At 48.9% G+C, this 24,696-nt stretch overlaps 1 protein-coding gene across 2 annotated transcripts in view; it reads left to right on the top strand.

The window, feature by feature from the left end:
• The window catches only part of OSBP2 (oxysterol binding protein 2), a 108,354-nt gene extending 97,011 nt beyond the window's left edge, over nt 1-11,343 (top strand). The window contains exons 8-14 of one of the 2 annotated variants that reach the window (XM_041003674.1): nt 477-722; nt 2,184-2,304; nt 2,808-2,911; nt 2,988-3,083; nt 3,179-3,354; nt 10,777-11,009; nt 11,153-11,343. In XM_041003674.1, the coding sequence (XP_040859608.1) occupies nt 477-722; nt 2,184-2,304; nt 2,808-2,911; nt 2,988-3,083; nt 3,179-3,354; nt 10,777-11,009; nt 11,153-11,295 (1,119 nt within the window). In that variant the 3' untranslated portion in view covers nt 11,296-11,343. Of the gene's footprint in view, nt 1-476; nt 723-2,183; nt 2,305-2,807; nt 2,912-2,987; nt 3,084-3,178; nt 3,355-10,776; nt 11,010-11,149 lie in introns of both variants that reach the window. The other variant, XM_041003675.1, reaches the window with a different exon arrangement.
• The last annotated feature ends 13,353 nt before the right edge of the window (nt 11,344-24,696 follow it).

The following is a 24,696-nucleotide window of genomic DNA, read 5'->3' as shown; positions in this document are numbered from 1 at the left end:
TGGGTGGCTCGGGGGCGGGCATACAGCCTGGGTGTTGGGGTCCCAAAGGCTCCCGAGGAGTATGTCATGATGTGATCTATCAGCGTTGCCTGTTCTCCACCCCACCCCACCAGAAAGCAGGGGCCTTCTTCAGGTTGTGTGTAGAACCTGCAGACCTCACATTGTCCACGCTGCTCAGGATTAGGTTGCAGGGAGCTGCAGGGTTGCACCTTGGGTGGGAGGAGAAGGCTGGCCATGCTGGGAGCTGCCCAGCCCAGGAAATGAGCACTGAGCCAGGCCACACTGCAGACAGAGCCCCAGACCAAACGGATCACTCCATGCTGTGGGGATGGCCAGGGCACCCAAGGAAGCAGCAGCGAGGACACCATCCAAGCAGGGACCTCCCTAAGCCTTGGAAGCCACAGGGGTGACCCAGGGGCTGGGGCCCTCCTGACTGGCCCTCCCCTGCCTGCTTGCTCACTCCCCCCTCTCCCCAGGTGAACTTCAACGAGCCCCTGTCCATGCTCCAGCGGCTGACGGAAGACCTGGAGTACCACCACCTGCTGGACAAGGCGGTGCACTGCGCCAGCTCGGTGGAGCAGATGTGCCTGGTGGCCGCCTTCTCCGTGTCCTCTTACTCCACCACTGTGCACCGTGTTGCCAAGCCCTTCAACCCCATGCTGGGGGAGACCTTCGAGCTAGACCGCCTCGAGGACATGGGCCTGCGCTCGCTCTGTGAGCAGGTAAGAGCCAAACTTTGGCCCAAGGTCAGAGCAGGCGCATCCCAGCCCTCTGGGGCAGGGCCAGGACCTGCTGGAGACAGCAGTGGGCCAGAATCATGTAAGGAGGTCTGGACCCTTTTCCTAGCAGGGAGCTGTGGAATGAGGTAGAGGGACATTTTCTGGGGGATTCCAGGTGGGCTGGAAGGCAAGAAGAGACCCAGCCCTCCTCGTGGGAGAAGAGGTGCCCAGGCAGCCGCAGGCGGGGATGTGGCTGCAAGGGATGCCGCAGAGGGGACAGCGACCCAGGAGATCTTAGCTGCTGCTTTGCCAGCAATGGTGACCCCAGGAACTTTGGCCTGAGTTGCCCTCCAAGGCCCAGGTGCTAGTCTGGCATCGGTGGGGGTGGGTGGGTTTGCATCGGGCATGTGAGCAGACATGGCTGGCTCCTGGGGGACCAGCATGCAAGGCAGATCTGTGACTAGTGGGATTTCTGGTTTATTTAAGAATGGAGAAGTCAGGAGGCAGTCTGGCTGAGGAAGGCAAGAGGGTGAGGAGAAAGACTCCTGGCTTACTTGCTCCCCCATTTCTACCCCTCCATCCTGGGCAGGGTGGACCTCTCTGGCTACCCACAGGCAGGTGGGCATGGCAGATAGAGCCTCCATGAGGGACCAGAGAAAAGCAGGCCCAGGAGACTGGAGGGCATGTGGCATGAGCCTGGCTGGGGCACCTGGGACATAGTGTGGAGCAGACAGAACTCCTGGAGGCTGACCCCTTGGAATCAGTCCAGCATTTGACCTTGGGGAAGCCCCACAGGCTCCAGGCATGGGTGGGTGACCAGGCTAAAGGACCACTCACTACATGGGGGCAGTTGGAACCGTGCTTCAGGCACAGGGAAGCATTGGAGGCTCAGGTTGAACCTGTGTCGGTGCAGGTGTCTGGGGCTGGTTCTGGAGTTCTTTGCCCTAGGGAGCAAGCAGGGAACAGGTGGGCAGATTTGCCACAGTGGGGGCAAGAAGGGACAGGGAAGTTATGGCACAGCTGTCAGCTGGCAGTGAGCTAGCAGCAGGTGTCCTGGAAATGAGAGCAGTGATCGGGGTACCTGGTACCATGTGATGGTCCCCTTAGAAGCTGAGGTCCCAGACAGGACCCCCTAGGGCCCAACTGTGGCCCCTGGGTTCAGCTGGCCTGACCAACCCGGGGCCTCCACAGTTTCACACATCCCAACATCTGTGGCCTTGGAAAAGCAGGACACCGACACCCTCAGAGTAGCCCATCACAAGCATTACACGCACCCTACCCCATCCCTCCTGCCTGCCCACCCCCCCCCCCATGATGTGCAGGCCCATGGGCTGGGGCAGGTCCAGAATGGCCACCTGCCTGCCAACTCTGAGCCCTGCCTTTTCTGGGGCAGGTAGTGGGGAGGTCTGCCTTAGGGGGGGCCAGCTTGCCTTGTACCCAGTCCACGATGCACTCTGGTCCCAGGTGAGCCATCACCCCCCTTCGGCTGCACACTATGTGTTCTCCAAGCACGGCTGGAACCTCTGGCAGGAGATCACCATTGCCAGCAAGTTCCGGGGGAAATACCTCTCCATCATGCCGCTAGGTGAGCTGGGACCCCGTGCACCCTGGGACAGGAGGCACTCTGCTGACCCAAGGGAGGATTCTGTTTACCAAAAGCCTGGCTGGGGCTAGCACAGGCTAAGCCTCTGCCTGCAATGCCAGCATCCCATAGGGTCAGCTCCCTGGAAAGACAAGGGAAGCTGTCTCAAGTCCTTGGGGCCCTGCGTTCCACACAGAAGGGTTCCAGGCTCTTGCCTTGAGCCTTGCCCAGTCAAAGCCATTGCTGCCATTTGGGAAGTGAACTAGTGAATGAAAGATCTCTTTCTCTCCACCTCCCACTCACCTCACTCTGCCTTTAAAATACATTTTTTAAAGTCTGGGGTTCCCAGAGGGAAACTTCTTGCAACCCTCCCTCTAACCTGGGCCTCCATTCCAGCTGCGCCCCCAGCTTGCCTACATATTCCTCTGGCTCTCCAGACTCTGAGCCTGTGGGGTGGAGGCCACCTGGGCTCTGGACTTGGCCTCTTACCTGTCCCTGGATTCCAGGTGCCATCCACTTAGAATTCCAGGCCAGTGGAAATCACTACGTGTGGAGGAAGAGCACCTCAACTGTGCACAACATCATCGTGGGCAAGCTCTGGATCGACCAGGTCAGGGGTGCCCCTGTGGGGGCTGCGGGGAGTGTGTCTGATGCATGAATCACTCTCTGACCCCACTTCCCACCAGTCAGGGGACATCGAGATTGTGAATCATAAGACCAATGACCGGTGCCAGCTCAAGTTCATGCCCTACAGCTACTTCTCCAAAGAGGCAGCCCGAAAGGTTAGCAGACCCGCCCCCCAACCTCTGGGAACCCCAGGAAGCAACCCAAAAGGGGCACATGTCCTGCTGAGGTCTCTGCTCCCCCTAACCTGCAGGTGACAGGGGTGGTGAGTGACAGCCAGGGCAAGGCCCACTATGTGCTGTCGGGCTCGTGGGATGAGCAGATGGAGTGCTCCAAGATCCTGCACAGCAGCCCCAGCTCTGACGGGAAGCAGAAGACAGTCTACCAGACCCTGCCAGCTAAGCTGCTGTGGAAGAAGTACCCACTGCCGTGAGTAGGGGCTGGGGACCCTGGCTTGCAACACGGGGCAAGGGAAGAGACGGGAGCACCGGGCACAGGCAGCTGGGGGAAGTTCAAGGGTCAGCTGGGCAGAGAGAAGATTAGGAGGTAGACACCCTGGTGTGGACGCAGACATCCTGTAGTAAGTCAGGTGAAACTGCCAGCAAAGGTGGGCAGGTGCTGTGCAGAGACCGTAAACAATCGGAGGGACAGAGTCCCTTCCCCACATGGTTTCAGGGAATGGAAACCGAACCCGATGCTATAACATTGCAGAATAGATTCAAAGAGGACAAAATAGCTCTTCTTCCTGTGTAAAACTTATGAAAGAGAATTGATCACCTCAATATAGAGAGAATACATTAATCAAACTGTAGCACAAAGACAGGAAGCTAGAGGGAGAAGAGACGGCTCATGGCTAGACTCTGAGCCAGGCCCAGGACCTCCTGGGAGTTTGCTGGTGGGCAGCCCTTCTTGCTAGACCTCCCCAGGCCCACCATCTGCATGGCCTCCAGGCCCCTCCTGCACATAGCAGCATGTCTGAGCACAAAAGTCTGGCGTACTTCTAATTAGAGTCCCAGCAGGAAAAGGAGACCCTATCTGGAAAAAAAAAAAAAAAAGAGAGAGAGAGAGAGAACTTAATAAACCTGTTCAGTGCAACCTGTTGGAAATGAAATCTGAGACCATTAAGTAAGCTGCTACAGAAGATGTTTTCTGCAATTGTGTGAGCTCAAAGGCAGCCAGATGTAAGCTCGAGGCCCCCCACCAGCTCCCTGTCCCCCATAGCCAACCCTGGAAGGGAGGGAGTCTCCTAAGGCAGGGGGAATGTTGAAATAGACATTCTCAGGCCCACTGAAACTCAGTTTGCAATGGGTACACCTGCATTCAAAGACACAGCCCCAGGTAGAAGGAAACTAATGCCGGATGAAAGCTCTCAGACAGAAAGGAACAAAGAACCAAAAAACCTGTCCGGATCTAAAGGAGCAGCGAATCCGCAGGGCCAGCCCGTCTTGCCGGGTTCAGCAATTTTAGAGCACCGCTGTGAGTCTGTTGCTCCGAGCAGGGATGTGTGTAGGGAAAGCACCCCGAGTCTCCCCTGTGCTCCCCAGAGGACAGTAAGGATGCACGGGGACGTGGATGGCAGGAAGTGGTTAGAGGACACTCCAGTCGGGAGTCGCCACTTTCAGGTCCCTGCTCCGCTCTCGGTTCCAGCCATTCTGCTGATGCACACGGTGGCAGGTGATGGCTCAGCAAGAAATGCAAATTGAGTTCTGAGACCCTGGCATGTGAAAAAAAAAGACTTTTTACTTTATTCTGAAACTCTGATTTTTTTTTTCTAAACATGCACTTTCCATGAACTTTCTGAAGTACCCTCAGCTCATGTAAAACAGTGACTAAAAGCACACATATTAACTGGAATCCCAGAAGGAAAGGAAATTAACAACCCCCCCCCCAATCTGAGATTTTGGGAGAAATAGTTCAAGCATGAAGATAAACTTGCAAAAATAAATACATGAGGGGTGAACATTGTGCCACAGTGGGTTACATGGCTGCTTTTGGGACACCCGAAATGGATGCCATGTTGGAGTGCAGGTTCCAGTCCTGACTGCACTTCCGATCCAGCTTCCTGCTGATGCGCCTGGAAGTCTGTAGAGGACGGCCCAAGTGCTTGGGTTTCTGCCACCAAGGAAACCCAGCTCCAGCTCCTGACACCCAGTGTCTTTTAAAATAACACACACACTTTTTGAAGAAACAGGGCTCCCTCTCTGGTTCACTCTTCACATGCCTGTAGGACCAGGGCTGGGCTTGGAGCTCAATCTAGCTCCCCCTGTGGGTGCCAGCCAGCCAGTTAGCTGACCCTTGGTGCTAAGGCACAGCCTGGGAAGCAGCAGGCAATGACCTGAGTAGTGGAGTCCCTTAGACCCACACTGGGGACCCACACTAGTGTCTAGCTCCTGGCTGTGACCTGGCCCAGCCCTTACCGTTTGGGGGCATTTAAGGAATGAAACAACAGATAGGAGATCTTGAACTTTATCCTCTCTGCCTTTCAAATAAAGAGGGGAGGGGTGAAGGAATTTAGAAGATACTACAATAGACATAAAATGAAAATGATTTGTTCGACAGTCACTAGGACCAAAGAAAGATAATATGCCCATTTTAAGGAAGAGTTAAAAGTCTAGACAATGTTATTTACCTAATGGGATAAGGAGAAGAGCAATATTTTTGAAAATGCTTCTTTCTTATTAAACAAAGAAGCCCAAGCGTTGCCAACAATTACAGCAACCACAAATAAACGCCACTCACTAGTTAAACAGTCCTCAATGGCGAAGGCTGTACAAGCTCGATTTGAATCAGGCACGAAAAACCTTAAGGCCAAAGGGGGCAGAGGCTGAACTGCTCAAGAAAGTGTAATTCTTTAGACACCATGCATGCAACCTCTACAAAAACAGATGGATGTGCAAGGGGACAAACTGGCAAAAACCCATCCCCACAGTGGGAGACTTGGAATGTCACTCCACCCCTGGCACCTCCTGCCAGGTCACATTCAGACTATAAAAAACAGATGAAGGCAGCAAAAGCAACAGGACATATACAGGTAAGAGGGGGTGCCCGTCTCACCTGTATGCTGAATGTGTAAACATTGTCCTTTCAAACTCCACCAAATTTCCCAGGGCAGCATACAGAACACATTCTGTGATAAGAAAATGAGACCAGAAGTTGAAAACAAAATGACCAAAAAAAAAAAAATCCTCCTCGTGTTTGGGAAAGAAAAAACTACTAAATAATCATGAATAAAATAGATTAGAATGGAAGACCTTAAATACCTAAAAGGCGAAGTGACATCACAGACACCAACGTTGGCCGGGTGCAACAACGGAAGTGTGTTGGCCCTAAAGAGTTCATACTTTTGAGGCTTATTAAAGTTTCCATTATAAAAAAAAAAATTCAAGGAAGTTCAACATAAAATACATACTTTTAAAAAGGAAAAATAAATATGTCTGGTAAAGTCATAAAGTTGTTTCTGTGACAAAAAGCAATACTGATCTAAATGCAAGTAGTAATAAAATATTTTATGACACAAAATATATAGAGATCAGCAAAGGTCAGGTCAAAAGGACAAATTCTTAGAAAAAAAAATACAGTGCACAACCAATGCTGGTGTCAAGAGGATAAACTCATACAATAATTCAAGAAAACTCAAGCAGCCTTTTTAAACACAAGAACCAGGGAATTTAACGGGTGAATTCTACCAACCTTCCAAGAGACAGATCCTTCCAATTTTCTGTAATGTCTTCCAGACCACAGAAAAATAGCAAATAGCCTCGTATGTTATATGATGCTAATAACCCTATACCAAATCTGGCTAAGATCTTAGCAGGAAAATAAAATATCTGCCTTCTTTCACAGCTCCCACGGGAGCTGTGACCCCATAAAGCCGCCGTAAGTTGAGAAGAGCAGCTGAAAGTGCAATGAATACACCCAACCTGCCCATCACTGTGGCTGCTGCCCATCGTGCGTGTGGCTGGCCAGGAGCTTCCACTCAGTCCCTCTGTCCAGCATGACCGAAAGCAACCAGGCCTGGAAGAGATCAAAATTCAGAAATCTCAGGGAGTATGATTTCTGCTGTATGTGAATTACCTACACAGTCACACAGTCAGAATATCATTGTTGAACCATCAGCCCACATGAGGGATATCTATATTGGCAAAATTACAAGATCAAACATCAGAAACCCCAACAGTAAACAAAAAGGCTGACTTTGTCAGAATAAAAGAGTAATTTTACTTGGAAATGCATCCCTTGGTCACATTAATATCTCAATAGATTCCAGAAAAATTGCTTCAGGTGCCTAAAAACAAGATTTATGTACAAAAGCCAATTGTATTTTTATAACTAGCAAATAACCAGAAATGCAATTTAAGAAAAAATATCAGTTGTATCCAAGAACTTATTTTAAAAAAAACCAAAAGCTGTATTTGTTTACTTGAAAGGCAGTTAGAATCTCAACTCTAGTAGTTCAGTCACCAGATGGCTGCAAGGGCCAGATCAGGGTTGGTCCAAAGCCAGAAGCCTGCAGTTTCATCTAGGTCTTCCATGTAGGTACAGGAGGCCAAGCGCTTGGGCCATCTTCTTTAGCAGGGAGCTGGATTGCAAGTGGAGCAACTGGGACTCAAATTGGTGCCCATACAGGATGCCAGTACTGGCAGGCAGAGGCTTAACTTGCCACTAAGAGATATCAAAGAAGAACTAAATAAAGGAAAATGTACTATTCAGATTTTTTTTTTTAAGTTAGGCTTTGTAAAGCTGTCTAAAGAATCAGTAAATGTATGATCATTTTTAACTATGTTGAAGATCAAACAGCGAGGATATTTCTGAAGGTGGCCAGAGAAAAGAGGACTCGCCCTGCTGGCCAGCAGGACTGATTTTGAAGCTGTAGTGTTCCCAAATGATGATCCCAGATGGAAGAGCCATGGCTGTGTCTTTGATATGACAAAGGGGGCAGGTCAGATCGTGTAGACAGATGGGCCCTTTTACTTTATAGATCCGGGGAGAAGCGGTTATTCATATGGAAAATAGGAACAATGACTCTCTCACATTGTAATCCAATTAAGTTCCTGATAAAGCTGTTACAATAAGCTTTGTTAATATGCTAAGTAAAAAATAAAAATGGCTGTCTTAGACGGTAAGGAAATATATTTTATTCAGTTGACCTAAAAGATACTGATGCACTTGACAATAGTAAAATACTTCTTATTCATTAAGAGGAATATTGCTCATTAAGAGACAGTTAATTTAGGTTGCGGGCATTTGACTTCTGGTTAGGACCTCCGCATCCCATGTTGGAGTGCCTGGGTTCAAGTTCAAGGTCCACCCAAGTCCAGCGTCTTGCTACTGCACACTCTGGGAAAACAAGAATTTCTTGGCTCCCTGCCACCCACATGCAGGAGCTGGCTCTAGTCCCCGTTCCTGGCCTTGGCCTGCCCTAGCAGCTCAATGGTCTGCCTCTGTTTCTCTGTGACTGCCTTTTGAACAATTTTTAAAAAGGCATTTTTAAAGCAAGTGAAAAGGCAGCATATACACATGGAGAAGGAAATCACCATAGTTAACACCTAACAGAGGGTTAGTATCAAAAAATACAGACAGGGGCGACATTTGGCCTACTGATTAAGATGCCAGTTAGGATGCCTGCAGTCTACGTGGGAATGCCTGTAGCAGCTCATTCCAGATTCCTGCTCAGACAGACCCAGGCAAACAGCAGCGATGGCACAGTAACTGGGCTGCTGCTGCACTGACGGGAGGCCGGGAGTGGGTCTCCAGCTACTAGCTTCAGCCTGGCCTCGCCCCAGCTGATACAGAATTAGGGGAAGGAACCAGTGGCTGGAAGTTGTCCCAGTTTCTCTGGCTCGCTCTCTGCTTCTCAAACTTTTAAAACAAAGATTACAGAAATAATATTTTATCACAATTGAAAATAGCAGATTTTAAAGAGGATAGAGAAAGAAATTCTTATAGGTAAATGGGATAAGAAATCATCTAAAGTCCTCATCTTGCATGCACCAGCATCACATTATGGATGCTGCCCCACTTCCCATCCAGCTCCCTGCCTGTGGCCTGGGAAAGCAGTCGAGGATGGTCCAAAGCCTTGGGATCCTGTACTCATGTGGGAGACCCAGAAGAAGCTCCAGTCTCCTGGCTTTGGAATGGCTTAACTCTGGCTGTTGCTGCCACTTGGGGAGCAAACCAGCAGACAGAAGATCTTTCTGTCTTTCCTTCTCTCTGTAAATCTGCATTTCAATATTTTTTTAAAATCTACCTATCTGTGGTCTACGGGAGATGACATCTAAGGGAGAAAATTAAAGACTGGAATAGAAAGATTAGGACGAGGGGGTGGGTGACACCAATATAAATACTTGGTGTGAGCATCTGGCCCGGCAGCTGAAATGCCTGATCCTACATGAGGTGCTGGGCTTGGTGGGCTCCTCTGGCTCCCATCTGCTGCTCACACAGACCCTGCTGTGGGTAGGGCTCCCGCAGGAGGGCCTGCCTGCATCTCCTGCCCCGGCCAGCCCCTGGCATTGTGGGCACCTGAGGAACAAACCCGCAGCAGATGGGATTTCTCTCTGTAACAAGTAATACTAGAGAGGGAAAGTTCATAAGGAGGAAATGGACAACCAAATGGTAACTTTTAATCTACCTCTCTTCATTATCGATAGGGGGAAAAAAAAAAAGACAGCTAACACTGCCCACCAGTAACAGCAAGAAACCTGTTCTCATCTATCCTACATGGAACAGGTGCAAAAACGTGCCCCCACATTTATGAAGAGAGCATTCCAGCTAATCCACAGGTCAAAGCCTTGAAGGGAGACACACTCACAGACAGACAGAGGACGGTGATACAGAGCGGAAGTGACACGAGTCAGCTAAAGCAGTACTTCAAATGCACAAGTCCCCAACTTTTACTCTGGAGCAAAAGTGACACAACGTACAGCCAAAACTATAGCTCAGATTCTTAATTTTATCTTTGAAAGATTTTAAGAGATGTGTTGTTTCTTTGAAAGGCAGAATTAGGGAGAGGGAAAGACAGATCTTCCATCGTCTGCCTCCCAAAATGGTTACAACGGCCAGGTCTCCCACATTGGTGGCAGGAGCCCAAGCACTGGGGCCATCTTCCACCGCTTTCCCAGGCCATGAGCAGGGGGCTGGATTGGAAGGTGGCCATTAGGGCCTTAACTGGCTCTTAGTGGGGTGCTGGCATCTCAGGTGGCTTAACATATTATGCCTGTATTTGGCCTAAGATTTCGTTATTTAAAAGGCAGAGTTTGAGATTTTCCATTGCTGGTTCACACCCCCACACGACAGGGCGGAGCCAGGCTGAAGCCAGCAGCCCGGAACTCCATTGGCTTTCTGACATGGTTGGCAGGGTTCCAATGCTTAAACCATCTTCCATTGCTTTCTTAGGCACATTGGCAGGGAGCTGGGATAGGAAGTGGAGCAATGAGGACTCAAAGTGGCGTTCACATGGGATGCCAACACAAGTTTGAACAGCAAACTGAACCCCGACAAAGTAGGAAAATAAAAAGCAAAATAAGTAAAGGCAGAGAAATGAAATCCAAGACAGGATCACAGAGTGTGGCGCTCCAACAGCGGGTACAATGGACAGGCCTCTGGTGTGCTGTTCTGCATGGAGACAAGGGTGCTTGCAGCTAAAACCACAGGCACAGGACCACCCTAACCGTGAGGGCGTTAGGAAGCTGCTTTCTGCTGACTGGGTGAAACTGGTAACATTCCGAGGTTGCAAATCAGCAGTCGGGGAGGGGGTGGACAGCAGATCCTCACTCAAAGGTGTGAGGCCTTTATGTAAGAAAGCTGGGTTGAGAAGGGGGACAGCAGGCAGCCAGGGTGCCATGTCCCCGGCAGGGAGAACGCGGAGAACATGTACTACTTCTCGGAGCTGGCCCTGACCCTCAACGAGCAAGAGGAGGGCGTGGCGCCCACCGACAGCCGCCTGCGGCCGGACCAGCGGCTCATGGAGAAGGGCCGCTGGGACGAAGCCAACATCGAGAAGCAGAGGTTGGAGGAGAAGCAGCGTTTGTCCAGGCGTCGCAGGTTGGAGGCCTGCGCGCCGGGGCGCGTGTGCGGCTCCGAGGAAGGTGAGGCCGGCAGGGGAGGGCACCCCCAACAAGGGGAAGGTTGGGGGGCATCCCTGCCAGAGAGGGGGACGTTTAGGGGGACGGGGGCGGCGCGGAGGTGCAGGCCACTCGTCCAGCCCCGGCCCCCTATGCCCACCCAGCAGAGAAGGAGGCAGACACCTACGTCCCGCTCTGGTTCGAGAAGAGGCTGGACCCGCTGACCGGGGAGATGGCCTGCGTGTACAAAGGCGGCTACTGGGAGGCCAAGGAGAAGCAAGACTGGCACATGTGCCCCAATATCTTCTGAGGGGCAAAAACACAGGCGGCTCACTTTTCCTGTAATGCATTCAACTTACTACTGAAAGCCTACTCCCCTCCAAACCTATTTCTTCCCCCCCCCCTTTTTTTTTAAACACACACACACACACACACACACACACACACACACACACACACACACAGTTTTAGGGGCTTGGAAGGAGGAAGGGCTGACCCAGATTCTCTCCTGCCTCCGCGTGCTCTGGGTCACCCCATGCCGCTTCCCTCAGAGGCTTGGGCTCCTCTGGGAACCCCAGCTCCCAGGGACCACAACTCAGGCCTGCTGGCCCGGGCCACATGGGCTGCCCCAGCCACCAGTCCCCAACCTAGGCAGGAACTGGTCCCTCCCAGGGGGAGCCTCTTTTGACTTTTTTAAAGGGAAAGAATAATAATAATACAGCCTGCATTTCTTTCCAGCCCTGACTTTACTAATCTTTTTTTTTTTTTTTAAGTACAACACTCAACAGACAGCTTTCCAAGTGTGCTTTCTTGCCATACAACTCTCCTGGCAAGAACCCCTTCTTTTTTTAAGACTTTGGGAAGCCTTTTGAGTCAGAAGTATTTTGTAGGGTCTCCCCACCCCTACCCCGGGGTTGGTGTCTGAGCCATGCCCTCCACCCCAGCCCACAGATCAGAGATCAGAGCAGAAGTGGGCTCCCCCCCCCCACCCCGGGAGAACACGCTGGAGGTTGCTGTAGGAGCTACAGCTCCCCATTGTCTGGGAATGCCCTGATTTGAGGACAGCCGCCCCTGGCCCAGCCTTGGCCATGGTGGGGCAGCTCCCCTCGCCATAAAGAGGCCAGGAAAGGGCCAGCAGGTATGGCCTGCAGGTGCTCCCCATCCTCCTGAGAAACAGGTCCCAAATCAGCAATAACAAACTAACCCTCAGTTCTGGCCTGGGCTGGTGACCCAGGCACCAGAAACCTGGCCTCCCACCTCGTCCTCAGGTGGCTCCGGGGTGCCCCCATCTCTGCACCCCCCAAACTCTTTTATTTGCCTAATTTATTTATATATATATATAAATAATATATATGAATATATATAAAATAGCTATTTTGCTTAAATTTCTATGGTATGTGAAAGTGAAATGAAGACAGGGCACCTGCACCTGTCCGAGTCTGGCTCCTGACCACTGTACCCTTCTTGCTACCCCCTCCTGTCATGCCCCCTTTCCAGAACCTTCTGACAACTGTGGGGAGACTGGCCCACCATGGCCACTCCTCCAGCCCCTCCCCCACTTCCCTTTTAGTCCTGCAAGTTCAACTTGGGAGTTTTCTTTCTACTCCACAATGGATTTTGTTTTATATATATATATTAAAAAAAAAAAGTGAAAACACCAATGCGTGAAATGCCTTACGATGCCCACTTAAAGAGGTGGGGTGGGGTGGGCCAGGGATCCCCACTGGGTCTCCTTGAAGCTGTGGAATGTACCTTGTTTTGTGAAAGCGGGCACCTTTTCACCAATAAAGAAAAAAAAAAAAACTTGGCTTTGGAGTTTTCCACCAGTCTGACCCCAAATCTGTCTTGTAGCTCCATCAAAATCAGATGATGGGGAAGGGCGCAGGAAGGCAGAATTGGTCACAGCTCTGCTAGGATCTGCTCTGATGCTGCGACCTCTCGACTCACACCAGAACCCAGATGTGTCCCTCCCCTGGGAGAGCTGTAGCCACCAGCAGCACCGCCAGTCAGTTCCTGGAGTAGAGGAGGGTTAAGGCTGCGGCAGCCCCTGCACTCAAGAGTTCCGTGTAACCTAGGCTGCTTGTGTTGCCTGAGTTGCCAAGCAACGTGGATCATCAGCTTCTAAGACCCCAGCAGAGGCTAGTGGTTTGGCTGGCTTAGGCCCTCCTCCCCACTGCTGGCACCTGCAGGTGAATGGGTGGTGCTGAAGGGCGGGGTGCTGACCCTCTGCCTCACACACCACGGGATCCACCCCCAGCCCTACAGAACTCCTTCCCCCAAAGGTGCATCTTTGTGTGGAGGGGGCCGCTTGGGGAGCCCTCAGAGATGTGGAGCAGCTACACAAGACTGGCAAGAGCTGGCAACCCTAAGATGGAGCCATCCCAGAGGGCAGTGGCAAGGGCTTGCAAGAGGAGGGGCTGGACAGCCATTCCGGCAATGGCCAGAGATGACAACAGCCAATTCACTTGAGACAACATAAGAGACTTCAAGAGGTCTGGGGCGAAAGGCAAACTCTGAGCAGCGAGTAACACACACCTGGAAAAGTCCACTCTGATCAGGACACAGATGGAGCATCTCCCTACCCCAGCTACCACTGAGTAGAAAATGTAACCACCACCACCATCAGCAGCAAAAGAAGCTGCAAGGGACCACATTCAATGGTGCCTAGTGGTTAGCACACGGCTGGGACACTTGGGCAGCATCTCAGAGTTCAGTTCCCAGCCAGCCGCTGACCCCAGCCTCCTGCTGCTCTGCGCCCTGCGAGGGGGAAGCAGCTGATGTCCCAAATGACTGGCTTTCTGCCACCTCTGGGGGGAACCTGGGTTGAGGTCCCAGCTCCCAGCTTCAGCCCAGCCCACAGCAATACGTAAGGGAAGTGAATCAGGGGATAGGAAATAAAATGGGTGTGTGTGTGTGTGTGTGTGTGTGTGTGTGTGTAATAAGTAAGTAAAACATCTAAAACATCTTACGAAGAGATATAAAACATGTAAAAGACCTTTCTTGTTATGAGAGAGAAGAGACCCAAGTTAAGAGGAAAAAATGTTATTGTTACGAACAGGCAAACTCAGTTATATCAGCTTTAAGTCTACAAATTCAACATAATCCCTATCAAAATTCCACCAGCATATTTCAAAAATAACAAAAAAATTAAGATTTATTTATTTTTTATTTATTATTGAAAAGGCAGATTCACCTGCTGGTTCCAAGTGGCCACAACAGTTGGAACTAAGCCAATCTGCAGCCAGGAGCCAGGAGCTTCTTCCGGGTCTCCTACATGAGTGCAGGGTCCCAAGGCTTTGGGCTGTCCTCAACTGCTTTCCCAGGCCACAAGCAGGGAGCTGGATGGAAAGTGAAGCAGCCAGGATTAGAACTGTGTCCATATGGGGTCCCAACATTTGCAAGGTGAGGATTTTTTAGCCACTAAGCTACCGTGCCAGGTCCTCAACATTTTTTTAATTCTTAAATAACTTGAGGACTTGGAGCCAGCACTGTAGCTAAGCAGCATCCCATACAGGCGCTAGTTTGTTTCCTGGCTGCTCCACCTCCCATCTAACTCCCTTATAGCCTGGGGAAGCAGCAAAGCATGACCCAAGTCCTTGGGATCCTGTACCCCTGTGGGAGACCTGGAAGAAGTTCCTGGCTTCTGGCTTCAGATTGGTTCAGCACCAGCTATTGCAGCCATTTGGGGAATGAACCAGATGAAAGGTTTCTGTTTTTCCTGCTTTCTCCTTGTTAACTATGCTTTTCAGGTAAAACTATTTTTTAAAAAAATATTTTTAAGAAAAATGATTTGGGAGAAAAAAAAATAACTTGGGGGCTGGAGAAGAGAAATGGGGATTTGACCTGTAGACACCCAAACATCCTTAAGAGCTACGGGCAATTCTGTGCTGCTCTGCGCTTCCTGCCCGGCCCACCTGCGCCCCCTGCCGGGCCCGCCATGTACTGCACGTTATGACTGCCTCCCCTTACCCTTAAAGAGTCTTCTTCAGTACCCCCAGTCCCTCAAAACACAGTTGTAGCATCAAAAAATTCCAGGCCTGGCAGATCAGCTATGGCAGAGGCGTGGGGTGACAATTCTGGAGCTAAGAGAAAGAAATGGGGAAGAGCTGGGCCTAAGGGCCCGCGAAGCTGGTCTTCCACAGGTACTGGAAGTCAATCTGGTTGCCTCCCACAGGCTTGCGGGGGGCGGAAGAGGGCAGAGACCGCAAGGAGGTGAAGAGGAGTTAGTTCTGAGGTTCTTGTGTCTCCCGGGCTTGACACGAGAGGAGTGGGGGAGGATGCCAGAGACACACATTCTAGAACCACAGCGACAGAGACGATTGTCCCCCTCATCCCCAATATTGCTTATTTTCATGAAGCTGGGTCACATGCATAACTTCAAGAATGAAACCAACAAAGACCGTGCAAAAACCTAAGAAGCAGACAGTGCAACCTCGTGCAGAGAAAACAGTCTCATAAATTCAAATGGGACAACATCAAACAGCATCCACCCGCATATGCCAAACACTGTATCCCACGTTGGTAAATCCACGCCTCATTCAGGTTTACTAAAGAGATGCAAGAATGGGTTAAGGTCAGGAAGCTTTGCATGAGAGGAGAAAAGGCAAGTTGACAGATAGGGGAGCTAAAGAAGGTCCCATGCATGCCTGATTTGCTCCTAAGGGCGGAGGGTGGGGGGGAGGAGGGACGGGGCGGTGGTGGGGAAGATTTTCTTTGAATGGAACAGGAGCAATCATTGGAGTGACCCAGAAATGTTCTAAGAACACATGAAAAATACCAATATACACAACCAAGATCAATGAATCCTAGTCAGGGTAAACAAAGAGATACACAGCTAATAAAGCCTCCAGACCATTTAAACAACAGATTGGAAAAAAAAAAAAAAAGATTTTAAAGAACATCAACAGTCTCGACTGAGAGCCACCCTCAAAGAAAGATGTCAATGAAATGACATCTCCCAAGTAGAGAAAAAATATTAGTAGCTCTGAAGTCTTTCAGGAACCCAACAAAACCTTGTGAGTATTTACAATGTTAACAGTGTCTTGTGAAGTTTCATCTTGATGAGATATTGCATAATATGACCTACAGGTCATCATTAAAGGATTATCATGCTAAATAGGTTTTAAAATCATTGTGGGGCCCGGCGCGGTGGCGCAGTGGTTAAGGTCCTCGCCTTGCACGCCCGGGATCTCATATGGGCGCCAGTTCTATCCCAGCAGCCCCACTTCCCTTCCAGCTCCCTGCCTGTGGCCCGGGAAAGCAGTCAAGGACGGCCCAAAGCTTTGGGACCCTGCACTCATGTGGGAGACCCAGAAGAGTCTCCTGGCTTCGGATCGGCATAGTATCGGCCGTTGCACTCACTTGGGGAGTGAATCATTGGACGGAAGATCTTCCTCTCTGTCTCTCCTCTCTGTATATCTGCCTTTCCAAAAAAATAATAATAATAAAAATAAATCTTTTTTAAAAAAAAATAAAATCATCGTGAAGGAAACTCATCACACAAAGGGAAGAGATCTCATTTGGCAGGAAAGCATAAAAGGAGAAGCAAACAGCATGAGGTGAAGCAAAGCTTTCAAATGAGAGGACAGCAACCATAATTATCTAAAATGTAAATGACCTGAGTGCTTCAAGTAGCCAAAAACCATGTGGAATAAAAAAATAGCTACATGCTATTTACAGGAATAGACACAGAATGTAAGTATAGAGACAAAGTGGACGTTAAGACAAAAAATAATTGGATATGGACTACTAGAAGAAAAAAGCCGCTTTTCAAAAACACTTAACATCTCAAAATTCTTAAGGGGTCAGTGTCTTAGCGTAGCAGGTAAAGCCACTGCCTGCAATACTGGTATCCAACACAGGAGGCGGTTCGTGTCCTAGCTATTCCAGTCCAACGCCCTGCCAATGACCTGGAAAAAGCAGCTCAAGATAGGCCAACAGCTGGGGCCCCTGCCACCCATGTGGAGACTCGGATGAAGCTCCTGGCATTAGCCTAAGGTGAACCAACACAAAGAAGACCTCTTCGTCGCTATAACTGACTTTCAAAAAAGTAAACCTTTAGGGCCCGGCACAGTGGCACAGTGGTTAAGGTCCTCGCCTTGCACACCCGGGATCCCATATGGGCGCTGGTTCTATCCCAGTGACCCTGCTTCCCTTCCAGCTCCCTGCCTGTGGCCTGGGAAAGCAGTCGAGGATGGCCCAAAGCTTTGGGACCCTGCACCCGCGTGGGAGACCCGGAAAGGCTCCTGGCTTCGGATCGGCATAGCATTGGCCCGTTGCGCTCACTTAGGGAGTGAATCATCGGACGGAAGATCTTCCTCTCTGTCTCTCCTCTCTGTATATCCGCCTTTCCAATAAAAAAATAAAAATAAATCTTAAAAAAAAAGTAAACCTTTAAAAAATACCTAATTATAAAGTAAAATGACACAACTAAAAGTAGTAAAAAGGAACAGGCTTCAAAACATTCCCTGGAAATTGTGCATTATCCTTTTTTAAAAAAAATAATTATTTATACTTATTAGAAAGGCACATTTACAGAAAGAAGTAAAAAGAGAGAAAGATCTTCCATCCTCTGATTCACTCCCCAAATGGTCACAATAGCTGGAACTGAGCTTATCCAAAGCCAGGAGCTAGGAACTTCTTCCAGATGTCCTACATGGGTATAGGGTCCCAAGACCTTGGGGCTATCCTCTGTTACATTCCCAGGCCACAAGCAGGAAGCTGGATGGGAAGTGGAGAGCTAGAACATGAACCAGCACCCTTATGGGATACCAGGACTTGTAGGCAAACAATTAGTCAATTGAGCCATCATGCCAGCCCCCTGCATTATTTTTCAATTCCATTGTCCATTAACTTTTGGAAACCCCCATTTAGGTATGTCAAAAATTGCAATGAAAGACTGTAACACGCCCCTCCCAGTAATGAAAGCTCAGATGAAAAATAATCTTAGAGTTCAAACCCCACAATGAACAAATCTGGTATAATGGGAACTTATAGGATAATCAATAACTGTAAAATATGTATTTGGAAAGATGGAACACTTATCAGTATTATCCATGCATTTGGGTCAAAGTCTCAAACTTCAAAGAAAAGATACCTAGACTACATTCTCAGATCACAGTGAAGAGTTCAACATCAGCAACAGAGCTCACTGGCGGCAGGAGGATATATTAACACATCAAGAAATAAATGTCAATAAAACTCAGAAAATATACACAAAAATCAACATATTTCAAAACACGTGAGAAGAAGCAATAAAGGGAAATTTGTAGCATCAACAACTCATGTATGAAAGAAAGCCAGAAGAGGAGTTAAACACCCCATTTATGTGAGAAGATGAAGACTAGGGTAAACGCAAGGGTAAGAAAATGAATGAAATAGGAAACAACACATAAGGAGGGTCAAGGCATTACTGATTGGTGAGGTTGAGGTAGAAGTTAGAAGGGATGGAAGGAGGAAAGAGACTAAAGAACCAAAAGATGATATTGGGAAAGGAAGGAAGATGTATACACAGATGCTAAGGATATTATAAAATATTGATTATGAAAACTTTGACAAATGTTAAAACAGATTAGACAGATATCCCTGGGGCCAGCAGGATGGGTCAGCTGGCTAATCCTCCAACTACAAAGTGCTGGCTTCTTATATGAGCACTTGTTTTTGTCCTGGCTCCTTCAGTTACATCCAGCTCCCAGCTTATGCTTTGGGAAAGCAATGGAGGATGACACAAGAGCCCTGGGATCCTGCACCAGCTCTCAGCTCTTGGCTTTGGATTGGCTCAGCTCCGGCTGTTGCAACCATTTAAGGAATGAACCAGTGGCTGGAAGATCTTTTTCTCCATTTCTCCTTCTCTCTGTAAATCTACCTTTCCAATTAAAAAAAATTTTTTTAAAAAAACAATTTCTAGAAAAACTTTAAAAAGTTGACTTAAAAATATAGAAAAATCTGAATAGTGAGTCATTTTGATAAACTAAAACCCCACAAGCATATACCCAATGTTGTAGACACAGATGGACAAGGAACCATTTCAAAGGTAGCAGAAAAGAGAGTATTCCAAAATATGAAGGCATAAGTTCTTCACAAAAACCTAACAAGGGCAGTATGAGAAATACAACTACCTCAAGCTGCGTTTACTCATATACAGGACGTAGCATTGTGGGCCTGGGAGAAAGTCGACACCGGGTCTGAATTTGCAGGCAGTTATACAAAAGTCATCCAAGGAGTCAGAGAATCTTACGCTGACTTTATAGGACGATTGACTGACTCCATAGAAAAACAGGTTAGGGAAGTCAGCACTAGAAAACTGTTACTCCGACAGCTAGCCTTTGATAATGCTAATGAGAACTGTCAGGCTGCTATTCGTCCTATAAAAGAGAGAGCAGATCTTCTGGGTTACCTAAAAGCCTGTGGTAACATAGGGACTTTCAAACATCCTGCCCGTTTAGCAGGGGCAGAAACCTTGGCTGTTCAGAAGCAAATGAAGGCTAGATGTTTCAATTGTGGCAAGCTAGGCCATTTTCGTAAGCAATGCCGAACACCTCCTTTAACTCCAAAAATTGGTGCTGATACTGGTCACAATAATTGCCCTGGCATATGCCCGAAGTGCCGTCGAGGACGACACTGGGCAAGAAACTGTAAATCCAAAACAGTTTGCAATGGCCAATTACTGCAGCAGGGAAACTCCTGCCGGTGCCAGCTCCAGGCCCCGGACAATCAGGGGTCTGCAGCACACCAATGACTTGTTCAATTCGCGCCCACTCAACCATTTCAGATTTAAAGCCCACTACTGCTGGAAGTGCTGCCTTGGACATTGATATCTTCCAGGATTTCACTATTGCACCCTCTCAGCGTCCTTGTAAAGTGCCCACCGGAATTTTTGGACCCATTCCTGAAGGAATGGCTGGCTTAATGATGGGGCATGGTAGTCTCACCTTGAAAAATGTTAAAGTACATTTAGGGGTTATTGATTCTGATTATAAAAGAGAAATTTCTGTGATGATTACAATTCCATGCACTTGGTCTTTTAAGGCAGGAGAAAAAATTGCACAGCTTTTGCCATATTATATGCCTAGTTTCTCTAATAACAAAAGAATTGGGATTTGATAGTATTAATAAATATGTGAATTCAACAACTCTTACATCTGAAGGAAAACAACCCACATTCAAATTGACCATCAATGGCAGAAAATTCTCTGGGTTATTAGACACTGGAGCAGATATTTCAGTTATTTCAAACAAGGAATGGCCTTCTAATTGGCCCACAGAACCTGCTGAGTGTGGGCTCAGGGTGTAGGTGCAATGAGTGCCACCATGCTTCGTGTTAGTACAGAAAGTTTTAAAATGTGTTGGTCCTGAAAATTCACATGGTATCATGCAACCTTATATTGCTCCAATTCCTATTAATTTGTGGGGGAGAGATTATTACAACAACAGGACAGGACGCGGAAGTTTATTTACCCTTCCCATCTCAGCCAGTAGTGAGCAACACAGATCACTATCCTGGTAAAATTTTAGGAAGAAGCTCTCAGGAGAGGCCTCAGGATAAAGTCCTCACCTTGAACGTGCCAGGATCCCATATGGGCGCCGGTTCTAATCCTGGCAGCTCCACTTCCCATCCAGCTCCCTGCTTGTGGCCTGGGAAAGCAGTTGAGGATGGCCCAAGGCTTTGGGACCCTGCACCTGCTTGGGAGATCCGGAACAGATTCCTGGTTCCCGGCTTCGGATCGGCTCAGCACCGGCTGTTGAGCTCACTTGATGAGTGAATCATCGGATGGAAGATCTTTCTCTCTGCCTCTCCTCCTCTCTGTATATCTGACTTTGTAATAAAAATAAATAAATCTTAAAAAAAAAAAAAAAAGAAGCTCTCAGGGAAAAATAAAGTCAGTTCCTATAAAACAAAATCACGGCCAATATGGTCTGAGTTTTTCTTAGGGGCCACTGAGTTTATGAAACCATCATCAATACCTATTTTATGGAAATCTGATTTGCCTGTGTGGACACCTCAATGGTCCTTTAACCAACAAAAATCACAGGCTTCAGAATTCTTAGTTCAGGAACAACTACAAGGGAACCATGTAGAAGAGTCTTTCTCCCCGTGGAATTCCCAGTTTTTGTAATTAAAAAGAAGTCAGGTACGTGGTGATTGTTAATTGATCTCCAAAATGCAAATGCTACTATGACCCCTGTGGGCACCCTCCAGCCTGGTTTGCCTAATCCTTCTACAACCATTGGAACCGCAGCTTCCCGGAGACAACTCCAGCTGGGTTTTGACAAGAGATTGAAAAACAGAACCCAGCCAGGCTGTGTGTCTGCTGCCCCCAGGCGGCCTGCTCCGACAGGACTAGCGGCCACAGGTGCGACGGACACGCTGACACAGGAAGGCCATTTGCTAAAGCCAACAGCCAGCACCCAGTGCTCACCTGGCGCAGGTAGACTTCCATCCACGTGAGCGGGAGGAGCCAGGATGGGGGGCGAGAGACTCTGAGACCAACCCGAGTTGGAGCTCCCTTCTGAGACACTGCATTCAGACTGCCAGACCACTGTGGACAAGGCAACCATGTGAATCGGGCTGTGTGAAGACAGGTGCGGCTGGAGCATGGAAGGAAGCCTGTGGCTCTCTTTCCCCTATAACCTGGACACTCTCCTAACCCTTGCTATGAAAGCCCTCCACCCTCAGACTGCTTCTGTTGGACCCATGCCTCCCACTGTCTCCTTGTCCGCAGTAAGTAAATCTTTCCTCTGAGCATCACCTGCTTGAGGCTGATTGGGAACATTCCAAACAGATGGACCGCCAGTGTCCATTAAAAGTTCCAATTAACACAAAATGGCAATTAGCTGAAACTGGTATAATGCTAAGTTTGCCAATGGAGTCTATAGTAAAAGGGTTCTATATGTTGGGTCACGTATATTGGCATGTGGGTAAAGCTGATCCCTGTGATGCCAACATTCCATATGGGCAAGAGTTCATGTCCCATCTGCTCCACTTCTGATCATCTCCGTGCTAATGGCCTGGGAAAGCAGAAGATGGCCCCACAGACCTGCCACCCGCCTGGAAGACCCCGATGAAGCTCCTTGCTTCAGCCTGGCCCAGCACTGGCTGTTGAGGCCAGCTGGGGCATGAACCGCCAAAAGAAGATCTCTGTCCCTCTCAAATCAAGACTTCCAGAGCTCACAAATTAAATCACTGCATTAACAGCAAGCAATAAAGAACATTATGTTAGCTAAAAAAATTATATTAATACTCACTGAGCAACAGAGGTGGGAGGGGAACATCACAGCGCAAGTGACAAAAACCAGAACACAGTTAGGAATGCATTTACACAGAAAGCTAAAAAATCCATATGCGGAAATGGTAAGATCTGATTGGAGGATCTAAAAGAACTTTTAGATCCATTTCATATCCTCCAAAGTAAGTTACTACAAAAACATCGGCTCTCCTGAAACTTGCATTTAAATTTTATGCCAATACAATTATACCCCCAGTGGCACTTTTAAGATTGATATGGCAGCAAATCAAAGTGATTTAAAATTTCACATAATACATTCCAAGAAGAAATCTTGGAAAGGATTAAATAGTGAAAAACATTAAAAGACAACCAATACGGGCCCGGCGCGGTGGCGCAAGTGGTTAAAGGTCCTCGCCTTGCACGCCCGGGATCCCATATGGGCGCCGGTTCTAATCCCGGCAGCCCCGCTTCCCTTCCAGCTCCCTGCCTGTGGCCCAGGAAAGCAGTTGAAGACGGCCCAAAGCTTTGGGACCCTGCACCCGCGTGGGAGACCCGGAAGAGGCTCCTGGCTTCGGATCGGCATAGTATCAGCACGTTGCACTCACTTGGGGAGTGAATCATCGGACGGAAAATCTTCCTCTCTGTCTCTCCTCTCTGTATATCGCCTTTCCAATAAAAATAAATAATAAAAATAAATCTTTAAAAAAAAAAAAAAAGACAACCAATACACTCAACGTTTAGTCCTCACCTGTGCTCCTGATCACAGGACGCCTCCTTCGGACTGGACTTTCTGTAGCAGCTTCTGGACACCTAGGGGTCCACACCCGACGAAGTGTAACATGGACCATGACCCAAGTGGCCCAGTGAATCAACAGAGGCAGAAAGAAAACAAAGCTCGCCTCCTATCCGGCAGCTGATACACACCCAAATAGAAAAAAAAACAGCAACAAAATGGAGGAGAACGCTTGCGGAGGGCGGAGGAAGGGACAGAGGTTACGCCAAAATCGAAAACCACTTATGTTTCAGTAAACACCAGAAGGCAGAGTTCAAACCTGTGGGTAGCAGGCCTCAGGGGAGTCGGAGAGGCCTCCGGAGTTTGAGCTTCCAGGACTGGGCCGGCAAAACGGGGGAGGGGGAAAAAATAGCAGTTTCCAAGCCTTCCACTTGGCAGAAAAACAAAATGTTGCCTTGTAGCTACTGAAAACCAGTTAGAAAAGTACTGAAAAAAAAAGTTTTTTAAAAAGTTCAGCTGCACTTGGGGTGTGGGCCGTGAAGTGCACTCTCAGAGGCAGAGCAAGCGCCAGGAACTCAGTCCCCGCAAGGGCGAGCATTCACCCCACCGCGCCCTCAACTCCGTCAGACTCCCGAAGCGAAGCGTCTGCCGCTCCTGTGCAGGGCGTGCAGCATCTACCGCACCTGTGCAGGGCATGAAGCACGCGCCGCCCTGCAGATGCCACGAGGAGATCCCGATCTGGCCGTTAGCGGTTGAGGGCCATCAGCTGACCACCCCCAAAGCCTCTAGAGGAGAACGAGCAGGTGCTAGATCCTGACCTCATCCGTTGGGTCAGGTGAGAACTGACCGTCAGCCCTGAGGCACAGTGTGCTCCCCTGGCAGCTGATGATTTTCAGAGTAAGAAATTCAGACGGCCACACAGGTTTCTCATCTCTTGCCCCACCACAGCAACCCCAAACCTAGCTAGGGAGGAGTGGGTTTATAATGGTGGGACTTTGGGGAGGGGACAGAGAGCCTACAACTTTGAATCAAGGGGGAAAAAGGGAAGTTGGGGAGGGAGGGCAGGCAGAAAATAATAGCAGCTGGTTAGGGCTGCCCACGGCCTCTGGATGGATTTCAGGTGGACAATCAACCTCTTGCTTTGACTAAACTACAAACTTTCATCATTTCACAGGGAGCCCTGGTGGGCGGTGATTTGAGTGCAACTTGGTGAGCTGGAAGGAGAAAAAAAAAAAAAAAATCCTGTAGGATCCATGAGCAGCCCTGGTCAGGTACTGGCCCAATACAAATAACCAGATGACAAGTAGTCTGCAAAACAAACTTGGCAACTTCCCGTCTCATCTGCCGAGCGGGATGTGCATGGCTAGATCCTTCCCCTCACACCTGGCTCACCATGGAGAGGCCGTTCCCAGCAGTGCCAACAGCCGGCTCGGAAGTTCGAGGACTCAAATGTTGCCATGAGAGAGGCAGTTTTTTTTTTCTTTACAGATTTATTTTCATTGCAAAATCAGATTTTACAGGGAGGAGACAGATCATCCATCTGCTGATTCACTCCCCAGGTGGGTATGATGGCAGCAGCTGAGCTGAGCTGAAGCCAGGATATTCTTCGAGGTCTCACATGTGTGCAGGGTTCCAAAGCTTTAGACTGTCCTCTACTGCTTTCCCAGACCACAACCAGAGAGCTGGATGTTAAGTGGTACAGCCGGGATACGAACTGGCGCCTGTATGGGATTCTGGCACATGCAAGGTGAAG

This window comes from Ochotona curzoniae, unplaced genomic scaffold (genome assembly GCF_017591425.1).
Source record: "Ochotona curzoniae isolate NIBS_2020 unplaced genomic scaffold, NIBS_Ocur_1.0 scaffold_274, whole genome shotgun sequence".
Lineage (NCBI taxonomy): Eukaryota > Metazoa > Chordata > Mammalia > Lagomorpha > Ochotonidae > Ochotona > Ochotona curzoniae.
The sequence above is the reverse complement of the archived record's forward strand: the minus strand, read 5'-3'. Positions and strand labels throughout refer to the sequence as shown.